The following is a 22,063-nucleotide window of genomic DNA, read 5'->3' on the forward strand; positions in this document are numbered from 1 at the left end:
CACTTCTCAGAGCATCTGGACGTAGAGTCTGATAGTGAAACCCTAACCGCTCTCTTGTACTTTGATGATTGATTAATACAAAAAGAAATACCGAAAGGGGCGTCAGTCTTTGGGGCCAATATCTCTAGGCACGGAACTCTGCCGGGCCAGTGCAAATCTATTGTGATCTGTGAATTGTTTTGAAGTGGTTATTTGGTGCTGTCGCTGTTGATTCTTGACTTGGAGTGTCCAAGTCTGTTACAGTGGTATCAGAGCACAGCTGATTTCTCTTCTACGGGAAATCCGATCCCCGAATTTTTTTTCCGCGGCACCTATGGCTTCAGGCAATGATCAGTCGACTCCCTCTGCATCTGGAGATGCGGGCTGGGATCACAACGAAGATTCAAACAGAGAGTATGGCCCGCCTATGCCTACTCAGGCGGAGCAAAGAGAGATGGAGCATCGTCAATTGATTGGCGATGCAACAAAGATGATGCTCAATTTTGCCAAGGACCCGAAGATGGCAAAATATATGAACCATACCTCTTTGGAAGAGGTACAGACGGAGTGGCAGAGAACCACAACACCACTCCCGAAACCCGCTCTCAAGAAACCTTCTGCCTCCAAGAAATATACGGAGAAGGAACTGGAGAACGTGGTTGATGCACGCGAGTGACGTTCTACTCGGGATCCCTTGGTACCACAAGAACTACGCCGTGGTTGACTACTGGGCCGAGAAAGCGACTTTGATAAATGAAGGGCTTAGAGATTGTACTTGATGAACTTCAGTTTCTTACTCATTCTTTTGGAAGAGAACTGAACGATGGATAAAGGTTGAATATGTTTTGACCTGATCAAAAGAACGCCAAGATTTTTCTCACACTCATGGTGATTGCTTTTCAGAGGGCGCGAAGATCACACCATTGATCTGATACCTGGAAGCACACCACCGAATCGGCCACCTTACCGTGTGAGCCGAGTACAGAATGAAAAGATTATGAACCAAGTGAAAGACCTCTTGGAAAAGGGTCTTGTCCAGCCTAGTACTTCACCGTATTGCTCTCCAGTGTTGTTGGTTTTGAAGAAAGACGGATCTTGGAGAATGTGCATCGATTATAGCACTCTCAACGAAATCACCATCAAGAACAGATTTCCGATTCCTAGGATCGATAATATACTCGACAGGTTACAGGGATCCTCGTGCTTTAGCAGGATTGACTTGAAGAGTGGATATCATCAGATCAGGATAGCGCCAGGAGATGTCTACAAGACAACTATTCGGACGACTTTTGGGTTATTTGAGTTTTTGGTGATGCCTTTTGGCTTAACCAATGCTCCTGCGACATTTAACCGGATGATGACCAGGATTTTTCGAGAGTACAGGCTATTTGTTGGCACTTTCTTTGACGACATCATTGTTTTCTCCAAGAATGAGGCAGAACACAGAGATCATCTGCTTCAAGTCTTTCAGGCATTACGAGATCACACGTTAGTGATTAATGCAAAGAAAAGTGAAATTTTCCTACCAGAGATACACTTTTTGGGACACATTGTGTCAGCAGCAGGAGTGCAAATGGACCCGGCCAAGATAGAGACTATCCGTGATTGGCCCGATTTGAGGAATGTCCATGAAGTTAGAAGCTTCTTGGGACTGTGTTCGTACTACAGGCGGTTCATACGAAAGTTTGCAGAGGTTGCTTCCCCTTTGCATACCTTGACTCAGAAAGGAGTACCTTTTTCGTGGGGACCCACAGAGGTGACTGCCTTTCGGACATTGAAAGAGAAATTGACTACGGGACCTATTTTGACTTTGCCGGACTTGCAGAAGTCATTTGAAGTGTATTGCGATGCTTGTGGTCGTAGTCTAGGTGCGGTCTTGATGCAAGAAGGCCATGTCATAGCTTACGAGAGCCGTTCGTTCCCTAGGCCAGAGATGAGAGCACAGATCTATGAGAAAGAGCTTTTGGCGGTTATCCATGCTCTTACTCAGTGGCGGCATTACCTACTCGGAGCGGATTTTACTGTCTTTACAGACCATCAGAGTTTGCGCTACTTCTTGTCACAGAAGCAGCTTTCGGAAAAGCAGTGCGGTGGGCGAACATCTTGTCAGAGTTCCACTTCCAGATTGTCCATGTGCAGGGACAGAAGAATGTGGTGGCAGATGCTTTGTCTCGGAAACCGTTGGTTTTGGTTGTTTCCGCGATACATCATAGGAGCTTCGAGGATATGGTCGATCAGTATGCCACAGATACAGATTTTGCAGATATTTTCACACGGATACGGAATGGGGAGACAGTAGCTCGATACTCCCTTCGGGAAGGCTACTTGATGCGAAAGACTATGTTGTGCGTTACACAGTCGTTGAGGGATAAGGTTATGACTGAATGCCACTGTCCACCTTTTACGGGTCACCGCGGCATTGCTACCACCATGAAGGGGGTAGAGAGATACTTCTTTTGGCCGAGACTCAAAAAGGATGTGGAAGAGTTGTGCGCAGTTGCTTGGTATGCCAGAAGGTCAAGTTTGACAGGCATAAGGCATAGGGATTGTTACAGCCTTTACCCATACCCACCCACCCCTGGAAAAGTATTGAAATGGATTTCATTTTTGATCTCCCGAGAACACAGAATGATCACGATGATTTTCCGATTACATGGCACGTTTGAGACGATTGTCTCCGACAGAGACCCCAAATTTATGAGTTTGTTTTGGAAGGCAATTTGGGAGAACATTGGCACGTTGTTGCAGTTCTCGTCATCGTTCCACTTGCACACTGACGAGCAATTTGAGATTGCCAATTCAGTGATTTTAGATTTATTGAAGTCTTGTATCTCGGATCAGAAGACTCAATGGGAAAAGAACTTACCTTTGGTGGAATTTGCCTACAATAACACGGTACACTCTTCGACGGGGAAGACGCCATGTGAGATTGTTGAAAGTGCTGCGAAGGTTCCATCCTTCCTGAGCACGAAAGATTAGAAATTTGAAGCGGATGAATATTCGCGAGATTTGGATACGGCTTTTGCTCAGCTTCGCGAGACTTTGCAGGAGTCTCAAGAACGACAGAAAAAGGCAGCGGATCGCCATCGTCGCGACTTGAAACTGAAGGAGGATGATTGGGTGCTCTTACGTTTTGAGAAGGCACGCCTACGAAAGAAAAAGGGAAAGAAGAGGCTTTTTCCAAAGCTTAGTATGCGATACTACGGACCTTTCCAGATCACTGACAAGATAAATGATGTCTCCTTCCGATTGAAACTGCCAGATACTTGGAGGATTCATAATGCATTGCATGTGAGTCTCTTGAACCCTGTTAAGGGTGATGTGCCTGATGATGGGGAGCCTGATGAGCAACCCGAAGTGGACGAAAACGAGGAGATCCTTGTTCCTGAACAGATTTTGGCACATAACGATACGAAGAAAGGTAAAGTCCGAAGGCGGTTCTTGGTTAAGTTCAAGAACTTTCCTGCATTTGATGCGAAGTGGATGGAGGAGGAGGACCTAGCAGATACTCCTCGGATTGTGAAACTTTACCTCGATGTTTTGGTTTAGCATAGTCGACTCCAAACGGAACCCAAAATTCAGCTTGGCCGGAGATCTGGTGCAGTGGGATGCACAAGAGGGGAGTCACTCCGCTCCCTTGTCAACAGATGCCTCGATTTTGATACTAAAGTCACCGATGTCTCTTTGAGCTTCAGGGATACTGATAGCTGACAATATTCTGCTGGATGACTTCATGAAATGGAATTCCTGATTACGATACTGATTTGTTCTTGACTTCTTTTGAGTGCAGGAATTGATAGACGAAATGACTGCAGCATTTTGGTCTGATTGATCTCGAATAGACATGGTTGCAATAGGGGTTAGTCAATCGGACATCGATGAGGTCCCGATTGGACCTAGATGGGATTGCTAGCTACATTGCCGATAAATCATGGTCTAAGATCCGAATGAATGTTGAATGTCATGTGATGTCCTGTGATGTCGTGTGATGTGACTGTCGATTTTGTACATGTGCTAGATGTGTGTTCCTAGTACGTAGGTACTAACAGTCAGTGTCTGCTAAGACGGTTTATGGCTTTTGTCGGTTTTGCAGGCGTAATCGTGGTCGATTACAATGCTTTCAAGAGGGGGGTATGTCACAAGGTGATGACGTGGCGGACAGCAGAAACCCTAATTTCTGCCAAAAACCCTAAAATTCCTGCAAATCCTAATTTTTGATTGAAACCCTAATTTCCGGAAATCGCAGAGGTTGATTGTTTTTGTTTTTTTTTTGGAAAATGATGAGCGACGCGAATCTTGCTTTTGTTTTTATAAAAAAAAGAGAAAAGACTCTCTAAGAGAGAGAGAGAACTGATGCTTTTTGATTTGAAGCTTTTGGGGCTCTGCTTTTGGGGTTCTTTAAATAAGTGGTGAGGGCTACACTTCTTAGAGCATCTGGACGCAGAGTCTGAGAGTGAAACCCTAACCGCTCTCTTGTACTTTGATGATTGAAAAGAAATACCGAAAGGGGCGCCAGTCTTTGGGGCCAATATCTCTAGGCACGGAACTCCGTCGGGCCAGTGCAAATCTATTGTGATTTGTGAATTGTTTTAAAGTGGTTATTTGGTGCTGTCGTGGTTGATTCTTGACTTGGAGTGTCCAAGTCTGTTACATTGGCACCTGGATCAAAGAAGATAAGCACTGTTTGATCCCTGACCTTTCCCCATATTCTGCAAAGCTCACTTGCATCTGAATTTGGCTTGTCGCCCACCATATCTGGCACTAGACCAGCCATGGGCTTCTTTCCTTTCCTGTCCTCCTTGTCTTCAGAATCAGCTGGCCTTTTCTTTGTAGGACAATTGTAAGCAATGTGGCCAGGCTGCTCACAGATAAAGCATTTGTTCTCTGACCTCAGGACCTTCTTTTGCTCTTCCGACTTGCGAGGAAAACGTCTTTTCTATTTTTTTGCTGGTCCCTTTTCTGATTCAGCCGTAGCTTTGCCTTTCCCTGCGTTGGCTGGCTCCTGAGTCCCTTTAGGAACCTCATTGGGAACGTGCTTCTTCGCTGAATTATTCTTGGCTGATCCTTCCTTGACGCCAGTATTGAATTCACAATCTTCTCCCTTGAGCAAACCATTGCCAGTGTTTGCTACCTCGATGAGCTACGTCATAGTAGTGACTTTGGTCTTCGTGCAGTACTTTCTCAAACCTTTGGGTAGACCACAACAGTATTTTTCAATTTGTTCTGTCAATGGCATAAACCTATAGGAAGTTACTGGAAGTAGAGCTTTCCAAAACTTCCGATTGTAGTCATTGAGATTCTTGCAAGTGGCAGCATTAAGCTGATGCCATTCTGTCATGACATCTGCTTCAAAGTCATCAGATAACCATGCTGCTGCAAAAATCTGCTTGAAGTAAATCCATGTGGACGGAGCTTGTCCTTGCAACAATAAAGTTGTCCATCATTGTCCCGCATTCCCTGTCAAGAAAGTGGCTGCCTTGTGGACCTTTGAAGCCTCTGTAAAGTTTCCCCCTGCATAGGCCTTGTCAAACTTCTGGAGGAATGAGAGAGGCTTCTTCCTGTCATCAAACCCTGTAAAGGTCGTGAATGTCACACCTTTGCCACCTTCTTTGTACGGAGTTGGCCTCTCCAGCGGCGTTAAGTTGTCATATGGAAGTGACTGAAACATGGGAACACTGTTAGGGTTCATCTGTGTTCCCTGACCGCAATTAAATTGACCTGGAAATGCCATATTTGACTGTTGATTTGTAATTCTAGCCATACCAAAATTTGCTTGTGGCATTCCAAATTGGCCCTGAGTGCTTTGAAACCCTGGTAGCATGTCCGTGACACCATACATGGGGTTCGGCATCATCGTTTGAGCACCCCCGAATACTGTTCCTGGCGTGTAAAACTGATTTCCAGGTGCATGACCAGCCATGCTTTGGAATACTGATCCCAAAATAGCCAGGGTGTACTGAAGGTGGTGGGAAGACTTGTTGCATAGCCTGTAGGTTGCTTCCCTGCCCATTAGAACCAACTATAGGCTGCTGAAAAGTGGCTGGCTGAACGGGTACAACTTGAAAGACTGGCATCTCAGCCATCTGTTCTTGCACCTTAGGCACAGGTTGTGGAGATTGCATGTTCTCCGTCAAGTGTATTGGTGTTTCCATTGACTCTGCAGTATGAATCACCTGTGTTCGAGCCTTAACAGGCTTTTGAATATGATCCAGTGACCCAACTTGCTGGGACGGAAGAGGAGGTTGCAGAAAGGCTAAAAACCTCGGGTTCTGCATTACTTGTGTGAACATAGCCACAACAGTAGCCAAATGGGTCCTGAATATATCATCATCCGTCTGTGGTGGTCTTGAAGACTCACCCACTTCATGTGTCTGTTGACCCTGCGAAGAGGAAACCTCTTCAGTCACATCATCTGGTCTGTTAGCCATAATTGCAATTTCCTGTGTCTGGTCTATGATCCCCTGTGTCTTCAAGCCCAAACTGACCAAGGCTCACTTCTATGGGAAAAAGTGATTTAATCCCAGCGATGGAACCATGAAACCGGCCTGTTTAATCCAAAAAGGGCGGTAGACTTTAGACTTAAACTTTATTTGGTTTCACCCATTTAATTTGTCGCCCACTTTACCTGTACTTTCAAGACACAACAAAAGGGGAAAGGAATACAGGCTTCTAGATTGCACCTGTATGAGAAGACCGACACCAAGACCGACACCAGACTGGCCCCTAAATCAGGCGCCCCTTTCGGTATTTCTTTATTCTTTAACAGAGGGAATAGAAGCTGTGGTTCCCTACAATCTGCCCCGCACAATCTTGGCTGAATTTCAACTGTTCTGGCCCGATTTCGGTAGCATAATTGTAATAGGACCCTTCACAGTCAGTATTCCCACGCATTAGATGACTTTCCCGACGCATACGGACACTTTACAAAACCTGGCGAGAATCTGCAGCACGCTGAATTCTCTGTTTTCAGCCCCGAAAATGCGCCAGATCACCTGTATAGCGGTCCCCTCGCGTCCCCGAACCTCTTGGGGGTATTAGGGTCCGTTTAGGGCCAAAACCCTAAACCTGCAAAAATACACAGCAGGCTGTAATTCACTGTTTCGGGCTCCGTTTTGCGTGCCGGTCTCATCCGTAGCAAGCCCTCGAGCTCCCGCACCTGTAGGGCTACTTGCCCTTTGAATCGGACGAGATTTCGGACGTGAAACCTCTCCGAATCACTTGCACCTACGGGGGATTAGCCGCTAGCTAATCGAGTACCTGTGCAAGAGGCTCTTGCCTCGGCAATCGCGCATGAACCCACATAACTGTACATTGGTCAAATGAAAAGCCCACTAGAGGGGCATAACATACTGCCATAGGGGAGAGAGAGAGCAGTGCGTAGCGTGCAGGGCATCACTCCTGGCACCGCACTGTACATAAGAGGGAAAGGAAGCACTCCATAGCTCTTAACCTGTGAGACAGAATCTGCAAATGAGCCCTCCTCCCTTCAAATTTAGCGCCACTTCTTCCTTGAGGAGGCAAGTGCACAGAAATGTGCCACTTGGCGCATTTACAAGCATTTTCTTGTTTCGGGTTCGTCGCTTAAAAATATCCCAACCGGTTGCGGAGTTGACTTCACGGCAGAGTAATAAAATGTTCCCCTTGTCATTCCAGAGGTAATGATGCAAACACATTTTCAGGTCCCAAAATAGCAGTTCCCTAAATTTTAGGAGATGCTGCCATTGTATCTTTCTAGGTCATCTGACCCCCTTTGTACACTGCAGCCACACCCAGAATTGAAATGTAGCCTTTGTAGCAAAGGATTCCACTTTGGCTAGTCAATGACCCCACTTTGGCTAACCATAGTCCTTGTCCAACCTTACTGCTCTCTTGCCCTCAGGCCTGGACTCCCTCTGGACAATTCCACACTAGCTATGCAATGCAGGGCAGTTAGATTTCCCGAGGGGTGCTTCCAAAAAGTGAAAATGAATAAATAATAAGAAAGAAATCAACAAAAAGGATAGATAGTAGTCACATGCATCATCATAAAACCATCTCTGAGGAGGTAGTGCTCGTGATGTTGCCCCTCTTGTAAGTGTTCAAAGATCCTTGCAAAATCTTCATCAGTAGTATACTGCTCCTTCATGTCATCTAGCTCATGATGATAAGGAATTGACACAGCTGAAATTTGTGGCTTTCTTGATAATGCATCAGCCACAACATTCTTCTTGCCTTCCACATGCATAATCTAAAAGTGGAACATGGAAAGAATGTTTGCCCATCGCATATGCTTTTCAGATAACTTTGACTGTGTCAAGAAGTATCGCAAGGTCTGATGATCTGTTTGGACAACAAAATCAGCACCTAAGAGGTAGTGCTTCCAGCTAGAAAGCGCATGAATCACGGCCAAGAGCTCTTTCTCATAGACTTGCATAGTCCTCTCTGGCCCTTGCAAAATTCGGCTTTCATAAGCTTCTACCCGTCCATCTTGCATTAGCACTGCTCCGATGCTACTGCCACACGCGTCACACTGGACCACAAATGACTTCCTGAGATCTGGCAAAACAATTACTGGATGTGAAGTCAACTTTTCGTTTAAGAGACTAAAAGCTGAAATCTCTTTTTGGATCCATCTGAAAGTGACCTCTTTCTTTTGCAAAGCGTGAAGAGGCGATGCTATCTCTGCAAAATTCCTGATAAACCTTCTATAGTAAGAACATAATCCCAAGAAGCTTTTGACATCGTGCATAGTCTGCAAGTCTGGCCATGTCTTAATAGCTTCGACCTTTGCGGGATCCATTATGACACCATCCTTTGTGACTATGTGGCCAAGATAGTGGATCTCTTCCAGGAAGAATTCACTTTTCTTAGGATTGACAAGTAGCCTGTGAGTGCGCAGCTCTTCGAACACAATGGTCAAGTGATGCCTATGCTCCTCTTCATTCTTCGAATAGACTATCATGTCATCAAAGAACGTCCCAACAAACTGTTGATGCGAGCGGAAAATCCGGTCCATCATTCTGTTGAACGTGGCAGGAGCATTAATTAGCCCAAACGGCATCACTAGAAACTCATAAAGACCAAATGTCGTTCTAAACGCAGTCTTGTGCACATCCTCTGGCCTTATACGAATCTGATGGTACCCACTCTTAAGGTCTATCCTGCTGCAATTTAACGATCGAGAATATCATCAATTCGAGGAATAGGAAATCTATTCTTGATGGTATTCTTAATCAACGCACGGTAATCAATACACATGCGCTATGAGCCATCCTTCTTCTGCACTAGGAGCACTGGGGAGCAAAAGGGTGAAGAACTAGGCTGAATCAGCCCCTTCTCTAATAACTCCTCAACTTGGCCCATAATCTCTTTCTGCTACGACGTGCTAACCGTGTAGGGAGGTCTATTTGGTGGACTACACCCTGACACCAAATCTATTCGATGGTCCTCAGGTCTCTCTGGCGGCAATTGTGACGGTAATGAATCAGAAAAACCGTCACTAAACTTTTGCAAAAATGCTGATCTTTCTTTATCTAACACAGATAAATTTGACTGACCACTATCTGAGACATCACGTGCAAAAATCAAGTACACAGAAAGATGATTCTTTATTACAGAAGTGATAGCAGAAGCAGATACAATAGGGACTGACTCTCCTTTTAGCTTTACATCCAAGATGTGAGTTTTGCCCCTATGCTGTACAGTGATCTTTTTGTTGTAGGCATCCAAGACTTCATGCACTCGGAACATCCACGGGATCCCCAATAAGGCGTCACATCCTTCCAGCGGCATGATGTAGAACTCTTTTGTGTCCACATACGACTGAATATGCAGACGCAGCTTTCCAATGATGGGAGTAACACACTCTGAGTGGCCAGTACATACAAACCCTGCCTTTGCTGTGTATCCCATCTCTTCAGCTCTGATGCCCAGCTTCATAGCTAACATTGGTGAGATAAAGTTGGCTTTGGCATCCCAAACTGGCCCTGGTTGCACCGAAAACCCTGCTGCATGCCGATACTACCATACATGGGGTTTGACATGATGCCTTGCATACCCCCAAACACTGTTCCTGGCATGTACGGTTGATTTCCAGGCGCATAACCAGCCATACTTTAGAACATTGATCCACCCCCGAAATACCCATGATGTACCGTGGGTGGTGGAAAAACTGAGTGCATAGCCTGGTATCCAGTTCCCTGTCCATTCAAGACAGCATGCTGGCTCTGAAAGGTGGCGGACTGAACTGGCATAACTTGTGGAATAGGTGTTCTAGCCACCTGTTCAGGCACGGGAGGAACCTGTTTTGGAGCCCCCGACTCCGCAACATGTGAGTGTTCCCTATCCTCCTGAGCTGCATGAAGTACCTAGGCCTGAGCCTCAACAAGCTCCGTACGCGGCGTAGGTTGCCTATTTTGTTGTTGCACTGGTGGCGCTTGCAAGAACTCCATAAAACTTGGATTCTGCACCAGTTGCGAAAAGACATTCACCGTGGCAACTAGCTGAGTCCTGAACGCATCATCCTCAAGTTGCCCATTCATAAAGCCCTGTACTACTGGAGGGACATTCATATTGACAGGAGGTACAGACTGACGTGGCCGTGAGCTCTCGCCAATCTCGAAAACCATAGGGATTTCGTGTCTGTCCTTTGAAGAGGATCCCTCTTCCATAATGCCCTTTCCTTTGTCGGCCTTAGTGTAATCCCGCGTTCCTACACTCTGTGTACCCAAAACAACCGAGGCTCACTCTTTGAGGAAAAAGTGATTGAAGTCCCGGCAACGGAACCTTGAAAGTGGCCCGTGGGGCGGTAGGCGTTGGCTTTTACCCGAAATTCTTTACTTTAGACACACACACAGAGAACGTGCAAAGGAAACCTATGACGGGGATTAACACTTAAGTACACCCACGGCTCGGAAGCTAGAATGCCCCGAGCAGACACCGACAACGTGTAGGCCCCAAAATTGGCACCCCTTTCGGTATTTCTTTATTCTTTGAGAGGGTAAATTACAAAGTAGAGTCCTGGGAATCCTTTATCTGTATCCTGCTAGATAGTACCTGATTTGGCCAAATTTCGGCAGCATAACAGCCCCAAAACTTGCGCGAAATCAATTCCCCTGTTGGATCTCACTTGCACTGGCGTAAACCCTCTGATTCCTGCCCAAAAACAGTAAATTCAGGTCGCTGTATTTACTGGTTTTTGCCCTGTTTCCAGCCCCAAACAGTCCCCTAGCCGTTCTTTGCCAGTGGGGCACGATTCCCAAGGGTTCTAGCATCCGTATGGCTGAAAAACAGTCAATTTTCTACGCGTGCACAATGTTGAATCTGCACCTGTACGGTGAGGTTATGACCCTCACCTTTGCCTGCTTTGGAGTAGCAGCTAACTACCCCTGTTCCTGCTCAAGGAGGCTCTTGCTTCAACACAAAAGCATGAACCCACACAGCTGTACATCAGTCAAATGAAGAGCCCTCTTGTGGGGCATCACATAACTGCACGTAGGGGGGAGAGAGAGAGCAGTGTGTAACGTGCAGGGCATCACTCCTAGCACCACACTGTACATGGAAGGGAAAGAAAGCACTCCATAGCTCTTAACCTGTGACGAATGCAAAAAGAGGCTCCTCTCAGCTTAAAATTCAGCGCCAACTTTTCTGTATGAGGCAAGTACATGGAAATTTGCCACTTGGCGTGTTTACAAGCATTTGCCCGTTTCGGGGTTGCCGCCTAAAAATCTCCCGACTGGTTGCTCAGTTGACTTCGCGGCAGAGTTGTAAAATGTTCCCCTAGTCATACCAGAGGTAATGACGCGGACACATTTCACGGCCCAAAATAGCAGTTCCCTAAATTTTAGGAAATGATTCCGTTGGGCTCCCAATGGTCTTCTGACCATCTATCCTCATTGGGACCGCATCCAAACGTGCAATGTGGCCCAACTGTCGGATACTTTCTGTTGGTAGTCCCACCTTGACTTTATGCCTTTATTGAGTTCACTTCCTAGTATCCACCAACTTGCTAAGTGCGACGGGATGATTTTGCAGCCCACGCATTAAAAAGCACAAAAATCAAGGCGCCCCCATCTCCTACTTTTTGAGGCTGAAATCGACCCCCCTTTCCCTCTACTTGGCTTGCCCTATTTTCGACCCCTCCCCCCCGCCCCCCCCCCCCGAAAAGCTAGGCACCTCCTTCTCCTGCTATTCCTGGGAAAAAGCACCAGCAATTTCTCTATTCCTGCCATCCCTCAAAGAGTATACATTCAGCCCTAGGTGCCCCAGTTTGAAGAGAAGTTGCCAGCCTACAGGAGGAGGAGGAGACTCTGCCAGCATTAGAAGAAGAAGAGGTTCTGCCGCTACGGACCAACAAGTTCTTGCGACAAGTTTGCTAACGGAGGTTGCTTTCCTTTCAGGAGCAACATGTGATTAGTTGTGCATGCGATCTATGAGTGTTTGCTATTGTGTTTGTGTTTTGCAAGTACTCCATCTCTAAGAATGGAGCAAGGAGGCTTTGGCTTACGCTTGGGGATGAATCCGAAACGGTTTGCAGAGCTTCCATGCTCTGAGTACAAACCGGAAGGTATCTGAATTGAGAGCTAGTCTCTTGGGTTCCTGAACGGGAAGGAAACGACCATCGAGTATAAGATCTAGATCTGAGGGGTTCACTCCGGTTCTTGTGCTTGTAAAAAGACTCTCCCTGTTAATAAAGATTCTCTTTAAGAGGGGGACCAGGCCCATCTTCTAGTTCCCAACACTCTGTCGAGCTTCTCTCTTCTTATTCTCAGGCAAGTTCTATTTATTTTCAGCTTATTAATTGTTTCTGTGCACTCCCGTTTGTGACAGCCGTCTTGCTTTTTCTTGCTTTGTTTTTGGTTTCTGTCAGCTTGGATTCCTTGCTGTGGTTTGTGTGTGTGGGTGGCTATGTGTGTGTGGAGTTTGGCTTTTGCAGACCAGATTTTGTGGTTTTTTTACTGTGGTTTTCTTTTCGGCCAAAGAGTCTCTCTCTCTCTCTCTCTCTCTCTCTCTCTCTCTCTCTCTCTCTCTCTCTGTGCGCGCGCTAAGTAAGTCATCTGTTCATTTATAATATTGTTGGCCACTCCTGTCATGTGACAATCACCTGCACTGAAAGCAACAGAGTCCTGTGTGTGTCCGCACCCACTAGAAAAACATCTCTGCGTTCAGCACATGAAGAGTAGTCATGAAATGCTGATTGTAAGAGTGCTTGCAATACCTCATAACATACAAATCAGAGAAAAAGAGTGATGATTATTTAGAGGATAGAAAGAAAATATTTAAGGCTTTCCCTTTTTCCTCTTTTTGTCTCTTCTTCTTCTTCTTTGGAAGCGTGAAAATATTTTCTTTAAAACACGTTTTTTTTGTGTGAGATGAATCTTTCTCATCATCTAAGAAGTCATCTGTGATGTACGTCTCCATTCTTCCAAAATCCATTAGCTTGTACCAGCGACGAGTCTGTTTCTGATCGGTTATTAAGTTAAAGAGCCTGACGCACTCTTTACAAAGGTGGTGTGATTATTATTGATGCTTTAGTCACTCTCTCTTTTCGTCAATTACAGAGCCAGAAGTGTGTACAATTGGAAGATCTTGCAGCGGAGTTCCATATCCGCACACAGGTGAAACCATACTGGGTTGATGAATTTGGCTGAGGGAAGTCTACTTATCTTGCTGTTAATGTTCTACTTTCAACTTGTTTCAGGACGTCATTAGCAGGATTGTGTCTTTGGAGGAAGTAGGTAAGTTTTTACAAGCTATTGTCGTTATCATTCCATTGTGATCGAAGGCAATTTGCATGCCATGTGTCATTGTGGTATAGGATTGGTGGCATACATGGCATTTCCCAGTTAAGTTTGTTTTAATTTTAACCGTCTTCCTTTTATTTCAAGGCCGCCTATCAGGTGTTATGGATGACAGAGGAAAGTTCATATATATCTCCTCAGAAGAGATGAAATCGGTGGCAGAGTACATTAAGTCACGAGGCCGTGTCAGTATCGCTCATCTTGCAAGCAAGTCCAATGAGTTTATCGACTTGGAACCCAAGCCAGTTCAGGGGAACAAGGATGATGTTATTACATAGTCTGCCAGCAAATTTTTTTGGCACTGCATGCATAGTGTTGCTGGACTATTCTTTTATTGTAAGCAAGGGCTCTAGCTCTTTTAAGAGTTATTACATACAGTTCAGCAGGGTTATCAGTCGAGGTTGACATCACAACCAAGGGCGGTATACTACGTTCGAATATCATGTATTGGTTGGTCTACCTCCAGATCCAGAGAAGTAACATGAGGTGTCTACGACACTCTAGATGTTGTCCAGCATTTATACTGAGGTAAGTTTCGAAGAAAGCTTGCTCATAGAAAAGAGTAAATACATGCAGAAGAAGTTCAACGAAAGGTGAAACAAGGTGGGAGGCCATACTTTGAGAGAGAGAACAACTAACTTTAATCAGGGAGAGTTTTTTTCTAAGCCACCTGTATGATTTAAATGTTAGTAATATTGAGCTTTATGTTGCCAAAAGGGTTGTAAAAAGTTTTAATTTTACTTACCTTGCAATGAAGGATTGGGAGAGTGTCATTGTTGAATGTTACACTACATTCACTGTAAACTACTGGCTATTTTCCGAGAGACATGATGTAAATCATGTGGATGGTTTGATGCTCTTTTGTTGTTTTGATTCCTTGTTATTTGGTGATTTTATGCGATGTTTCAAACTAAATCGGAATTGGCTAATTCTGTGTGGATGGTGAAGTGTTGGCATCGTCCATTTCACCTTGGTCTAAAAGGTTGGTACAATGCTGCACTCATAGCAGCTATGGATCAGTGCATGGTATTGTTGTTCATGCTGGAGTGTGTGCTGTAATTTACGCCATGCACTCATGCGCTGCGCTTTTCTTGTATACTCAAGTCCAGTCCAGTGGTCGAATCTGACATTTTTGCAGCCCTTTGACACCCTGCCCTCTTTGAACTTTTTTGACCTGAGGCAATGGTGTAGCATCTTTAACCTTGCGGTCCGATCACTTGTATAGGGTAGAGGCTTTGGACTGATACTTTGCTATTTAGCGGTGGCCTCCGATTTGCCTTTCGTGGTGAACACTCTCGGAGTGTGTCCGGGTGTTGAGATAAAGTAGATGAAAGGGGTTGCTGGCAGGCAATTGTTTTTTTCCATATTTTTCCAACTTTTTGGGCAAAGTGTTCAAAATCTACTACGAAAGCTCAGCTTCTTTAATTTGTTTTTGCTTGGTCCTCCCGTACTTCCATTTGGCTACAGGCTTAAAAGTTTGGGACGCTATCTACAATGGATTGGTGCAACTCTATTTATGTATGTCTTCCCTTAAGAGGCTTGTCTCCATGGGGGTTAGAGAGACCCGAAGCTTATCCTGAGATGACTGATGCTGGTTTGTTCATTGAATTTTACTTGACAGACAGCAAAATTTCTCGATTTGAACTCGGGTAGCCATAATGAATACCACCAGGTGTAGGTTTTCGTACTCCATGGGGGTCATGGCATGTTCACAACATAGTTATCCACCACGAGCTCGATGCTTTGATGCAATATTATATCTTGACTGTCTATCCTATGATACTCTTTCACGGTGGGGTCTTCTTGTCCTAGAAAAATTTCGAGACACTAGTTTTGTGCCTCACATACGATCTCTGTCCTGTGCAGTTTTCTTCTCAGTCTTTCCCACCCAAGGTCATCCATGAGCAGTCGGCACTTCTACACATGGATTTCCATCCAATAGCCCATGGTACAAATTTTGTTAACAATTTGTCTCTCACCTTAACAACCAGGGCCTGTGTTAAGAGGACACGTTTTTGCTGCATAGTACTCAACTTTACCTCAGCATTCATGTAGCTTAGGCTGAAAGGTAGATAGAGAACCCTCTCTCTCTCTCTCTCTCTCTCTCTCTCTCTCTCTCTCTCTCTCATGCAGTTAGACCAAACCCTAAAGGCTAAGCCCAGTCATGTCATAGTGAAGGAAAGATCTTGTTGAAAATGCCTGCCAGTTTGACCCTTGATTCCTTGCGTTAAATTGTGCCACAGGTATAAGTAGAGCAATGGGGATCGAGTAACCCCATCTGCGTCTTCCTTGTGTGCGCATTGACGGAGGGTGGGATTTGAGCCTCTAACCCCTTTGTTCGAAGTTAGGGACTCTATTCAATTGAGCTATCGATGGGGGGGGGGGGGGGGGGAAAGGGCCCCATTCCTTATTATTTGTTTTTTGTTGTTTTGTTTTGTTTGCCTTACCTTTATAACTTTCTAAAACATGCCTTAGTGAAGAAGGGACTTAGGCATACGTTTGATGCAAAGTATTGACTCATTGAAATGTTCTTTGATATCTTAGTTTGATCCTTGTCATCTAAGAGCCTCCATTTCATTATATTGTTTAAAAATATCAATGTGACTCTTTATGTTGTTTTTATATGTCACAAGTGATGAGTGAACAGCTATCGGCCTTTGTAAGAACAACTATTGTCAAAAAAGTGTTTGAGTTCCTCCACTACGGTCTTTATTTTGTTCACAAGGACGGTTTCCATTGTTGTCATTTCCATTTTGGGATGTAGAAGCTTGTGTTAGGTATAGGAGGGAAGAAATTTCATAATTACGATCCAAATTTATTTTTGGATAGTAGTTTAAGTTAAATTTTTTAAGTACATGTGTAGTACATATTCAAGACTTATGAATTTGTTGTCTTGTTTATATGGATGTAGGTGACAATTTTATCTTTTGGCTTAGTTGTTGTCCGGCTTCGATGAGCCCTGTCGATTTAAATTGGATGACCTCCACAACTTTATTTATTTTGTATAGGATCATTGGAATGATCATTCTTATTATATTGTACAAAACTAAGTAAAAGATTTTGAGTCATTTTTGTACAAATCTCTGTCCAGTTATTTAAAGCTAATTGTTTAACGTTATGTTCTTTTGTGTATATGTATTTAGTTTAATACAACAAAACACACACACACACACACACACACACACACACACATACACACAAATCTCTACATGTGAAGGTTTTAAATAACCAGTTCTCAAACCACCTAAAGAGGGAGAATTCTTGTTTGCGAATTCTAAAGGCCGACTACTTGGTGGCCATACCCTCTTCCAACTATGAAAGAAAAGTTTGTCGCTACTAATGCAACCGAAGGCTCTTCTTCCTCTTCGCGGGTAGTCCTACATACTGCCTTAATTGCAAAGATTTTATTTTTTCATCTGCATATGCTCTATGAGATTTCGCACACACTCAAAGGAACTTAACATATATGTTCTTTAAAGAGGGTTTACTCTTATATAATCGGATTTCATACACACATTTTAATTATGAATGCATGCTGTAGATTATGTTCAATAGCCTTCTTGTTATTACTTAACTTCATGGTAACTCGTAGTTTTGTTCACTAGGTTGCAAAGAAAATTCTTACACATTCTATGCTTTTTTCTAGAATAACCATCTACTAAAACGGCTCCATTCATTGCCTTTAGTGGTTTACCTCTACCTATTGCTTTGATTCTAGGCAATTGCCCGTCAGAACTATATAAGACCTTTTAGTATCACATTATCTTTTGAATTTCTTTACAATAGCAGGTTTTCAATTTATTTATTTCACCTTTATTCATGGCTTGTTTTATAGTAATTGCCTCTTAAATTCAGCTAGCGTAATTGTTCTTTGTGACAATTTACACAGTCAAATTCACTGACTTACTAAACATGATACTACCACTCTGTGCAAATGTCCTTACTTGCATGCATGGCTATTATAGCAACTTGGGTTTTTTCAAAATGTTGTCTTGAAGTTTGTTTTTATCTTTCTTTGCTCTTAGAAATTACAAAAACTTGGCTTTAGTAAGGGTTTGGAGGAAGGGACAAAGAACCATTCCTTTGCTTACTTTCTTGGGAATAATCTATGTAGGAACTTCAAGTTTTAAGATGGACCAATCTAAAATCCCCTTTTTTCTAAACTCAAATATTCAAACTTTTCGTTGTACAACTCATGTGCTAAACTTAGGTTCAAAATAGGATATTATACTGGACATACTAACCCTCTTATACATAAAAACTATTTTTTGAAACATATTTCAAAGTATGCCACATGCAAAGAGTTAAAAGAACTCAATTCACATAAGAAAGGAATTACAATATTGTAATAGTTTGTTTCTTTATCATGCTTTTAAGTTTGTTTAAGAACATAATGATATTCATTAGGTTCATTTGAAAAGCTCATTACAAGCTTTCCACAAATCAAAAAATAAAGAAAAACACTCACTTTGAAGTATTCTTCTTGTTCTATTCACTATCTTTGGATTCAATGGCTATTCATTTTATTGATGCAAAAACCATTTGCTGTAGCTACATTACCTCTTGTATTTTCTAAGATTTAGTTAAACATCAAAATTCATTATCATATGGACACATCAGGTCTCCCCAATCTTGGAAAAATGAAAAGCCTCTCAAAACATCTTAAGTGCATAAGTGAAGGGAGAGTTTAGGAAACGAAAAGACCCATGAAAATGGAAAATCAAAAGACCTTTTGTGTGCATAAAAAAAGACGGTCGAGTGCACATTGATACATTTTATGTGTTTTTTTTTTCTTATTTTCTCTTTAGCGTTTTCTTCTCTTTAGAGTGTCCTTACACTATATAGGTAGTGAATATATATATTTTGAAACCAGTAGGCGCGCTAAATTTATCATATGGACATATATTTACATAAAAGTATTTGTACCCATTTATACTAGCCTTTGTCTTATCTCTTTTTGAATCTTCAGGTTCTACTTGTGGATAATGTATACAATGTAGAACCCATACATATAGGCATGAGGTTCTAAATTGACTTGGAATGAGGTGATCACTTCTAACAGCTATTCCAGGTTGAGTTAGTAGAGTTAGCTAAATCAATTCAAGAAAATAGATTTTAGTCACCAGATCTGACAAAGACAAGACATAATTAATATGGAAATGAGAGATGAATACTGGAATTGAAATATATTCAGATAAGTACAACTCGTGATGAGTACAACAACATGAGTCAAAAGGATGCTCTAAGCTTAATGAAAAAAGAGTATAAGAACACGATAAGCTCCAGGAATGACACTAGACAACAATAGCCCATCAAATGAAGTAATGGATCCTATTTATAGTCGCTTGACTGGGCCTATAAGTGATTGTCCATTGTGTAGTTATCGCAATAATTGGGCTTAGTAATTACTAGTTTCGCTCTTAAGCTGGCTTTCCGATTGGAGACTGTTTCCACTGTCTACAGTTCCTTCTCCCCTTTCTTGAATTTTGAAATATTTCCAAAATTTAAGGTATGTTGCTCAAAATGAGTTGGAATCCACCCACTTCTTTTCCAAAGATTTCAGGTACGTTGCTGGAGATGGTTTGGAATCCACCCAATTTCCCTTTAGGACTTGTCTATAATGGCTCACCCAGTGTCCTTGGTCCACCTTACTTCTTTCCAGCTCTGGTAAGGCCTCTCATCTCTCTGTGTTTATGTACTCGCTTGCATATCTAAACACTGTGTGGACATCATCGTTTCCTTTTACCTGGAGCCTTCTTCTTGTTTGGTTTCTAGATGACCTGTGGTGGAGCCTGAATGGTCAGTTGGCCGACACCTTGAGCATTGGTACCAACATTCTCCTTCTATGCTCCAGCTGCTCCTTTCTTTCAGTCATCATTTCCCCTTCGTAAGGTGTCAAAGCATTCCAAGTCTTGGTGTTGGCATCATACAGAGTTCACTTGCCCTTGGTTAACCTAGCCTTGACGTGCTTATGACAAACTAGAGCAACGTGAATCCGGCTGATTTGGTTTTGGCTTTGAATAGAACTTCAACCATCTCCCTAAGTTGAGGCTCTGATGCAGTCTTGTTTGCCAGTTCCTTTTCTAGAATCTTTGAAGCCTCAATTGATAATTGCAGCAATTCATTGGTAATCTTAATTAGCTGCCAAATTTGAATCCTCCATTGGTACATCTTGCTTTTGAAAAGCTACAGGTCGGCTTTTAGTTCATCCACAGTGAATTTGTGCTTCACCTCATTCAGAAGCTTCGTCCAAGCTATCCACACTACTTTACCGTCATCATACCATACTTGTAGAGCTGATCCAAGATCTTGATGTAGCATTGCTGATCAGCTGGTTTGTTGTAGAGAGTATGCAAGAATTCTTGAATTTGTATTGATTTCTATTTGTGCAATCTTTTGTTCAATGTCAGCAGCTCGATTGAATAATTTGGATCTATGTCTAAACTTGAATCTAAATCTTCAACAATTTGTTTTCCTTTTGCACTAGCAAACCCCCTTTCTGTTCGACTGCTGCTGAGCTCCCTGCTAGGTTTACTACTGGGGTTGATCAAATTGAGTATGATCTTTCTTCTATGTCTCACTTCTAGCTTCCCTGTCTTTCTTCCCATATGTCCCTTGACCAACATTGGTTTGTGATCCACCTACTGCTAATCCCGACGATGGAGGAGGTGGGGAGTCATCATCATCATTACCATCATCCCTTTTATTGCTGGGACTCTCACCATCATCCTTGGGCTTGTCATCTTCATCTTTTTCATAATTCTCATTAGTTTGGTCCTGATTTTGCATATACTCCATAGTGCCTCATTGACCAGAGTGGTACCCCACAAGATTTTGCAAATCACTCAAGTTCAGGGTCAGATCCTCATCTGCATCAATAAATTCCAGTAAAGACTGATAGATATATTTGTCCATTATTGCCTTTTTCAAAAGGTGGTTATTTTCACTAAGTGTGCACACTGTCTTTGTCACTAAGTTTGTCTTTTTCCATTGTGGCATATGGCGGAGTGCTGGCAACTCAATTGCCTTTTTTGCCGAAGTGCCTCACAATTTGGTCAGCCTCAGTAGGTGTCGTTTTCTTTGGTTTTGTCTTCAATTTTTCTTGAAGCTGCACCAACAAATCTGTTGTTTTCTTCATAACTTTGGACGGGCCTGCTTCTAATTGAATCGCACTAATACCATTTCTTTGCCCTTCCCTTCTGGAGTTTGCTGCTCTTTCAAAGTCTCTGGCTCACAAGTCTGCTTTTCTTCAATGGCCTAACCCAGAACCTTCTTTCAGACATTTTTGGCATTAATGTGTGCTGGTAAGCAAGTGGCCCAGTATAGAAACTGCTAGGCATACCATGCCATAAAGAGATTTTGTGTCTTGAATTTAGTAGGTTGCTGCATGAGGCTATACTGTACAAAAATTGACTGATGGTGATCTCAGTCTTTAGATTATTGATCTTTGCCAGTAACATACTGAATAGCTTCAAAAAGTTTATACGCTAGCTTGGCATCCCGTTTTAGAAACTTTCAGTAGAGCATGGGATAGTGTTGCCGCTGTAACTGCACTGGTCTGCCATGGATCTCAACACTCCTCGTATCCACTACCTACTTTCTGACATACACTATTGTATCCACTTTCGTATCCACGAGTCCTGCAAACAACCTTGAATAGAGAGAGAATACACATTTGAATACTCACTTGCTGAAGTCGATGAAAGCAGAAGCACTTAGGGGTTTTAGGTGGACCAACAAACACAATCAAGGGAGAAGGCGTGAGCTATGGGGACGATGACTCAATAATTGACGGTCGAGGGACCTCTATAGGCTTGGGAGCAAGACATGCAAGTTGCTGAGGGTAAAGTGAAGGATCGTGAACTCTTCGTATAGGTATATGCACTCGCACCAAGAATGCTCCACTCTCTTTCCGCATGTGGTGTTCATGTGAAGTGGTTGGCCCTTGTAATCATTACTGGCAAGATTTGATTATTGAGTTGGTACTTCATGTCATGTCAGAGAGATCGCTATGCTTTTTAGGCTCAATTGGTTTATCTGGAGTCTTGAATCTGAATTGGGACTATACCCAAGCAATGCACTAGTTTCTAGAAATCCTCCCCTTCTGCTTCAACTCGTCTGATATGAAATAGATTTAGAGGCTTGTCATCTGACTCTGAACCAAACTCATGAACTGGTGTAGCTGGAGCTTCATCTAATCTGGGATAATATAGCTTAATCTTGTCTCCATTGTAGACCCCTGGCAACAATAAACCTAATAAATCTTTTTGCCTGGCTGTGCCATTTGAGAACACCCAATCCAGTTC

The 22,063-nt window shown here is 43.2% G+C and overlaps 1 protein-coding gene across 1 annotated transcript in view; it reads left to right on the forward strand.

The window, feature by feature from the left end:
- LOC147458203 (DDRGK domain-containing protein 1-like) overlaps window positions 1-14,616 on the forward strand; it is a 45,611-nt gene extending 30,995 nt beyond the window's left edge. The window contains exons 6-8 of the mRNA XM_086512909.1: window positions 13,518-13,574; window positions 13,658-13,694; window positions 13,845-14,616. Coding sequence (XP_086369035.1) covers window positions 13,518-13,574; window positions 13,658-13,694; window positions 13,845-14,035 — 285 coding nt within the window. The 3' untranslated portion in view covers window positions 14,036-14,616. The remainder of the gene's footprint in view (window positions 1-13,517; window positions 13,575-13,657; window positions 13,695-13,844) is intronic.
- Window positions 14,617-22,063: the final 7,447 nt, after the last annotated feature.

Source organism: Adiantum capillus-veneris, chromosome 5, assembly GCF_014529385.1.
Source record: "Adiantum capillus-veneris isolate H3 chromosome 5, ASM1452938v2, whole genome shotgun sequence".
Lineage (NCBI taxonomy): Eukaryota > Viridiplantae > Streptophyta > Polypodiopsida > Polypodiales > Pteridaceae > Adiantum > Adiantum capillus-veneris.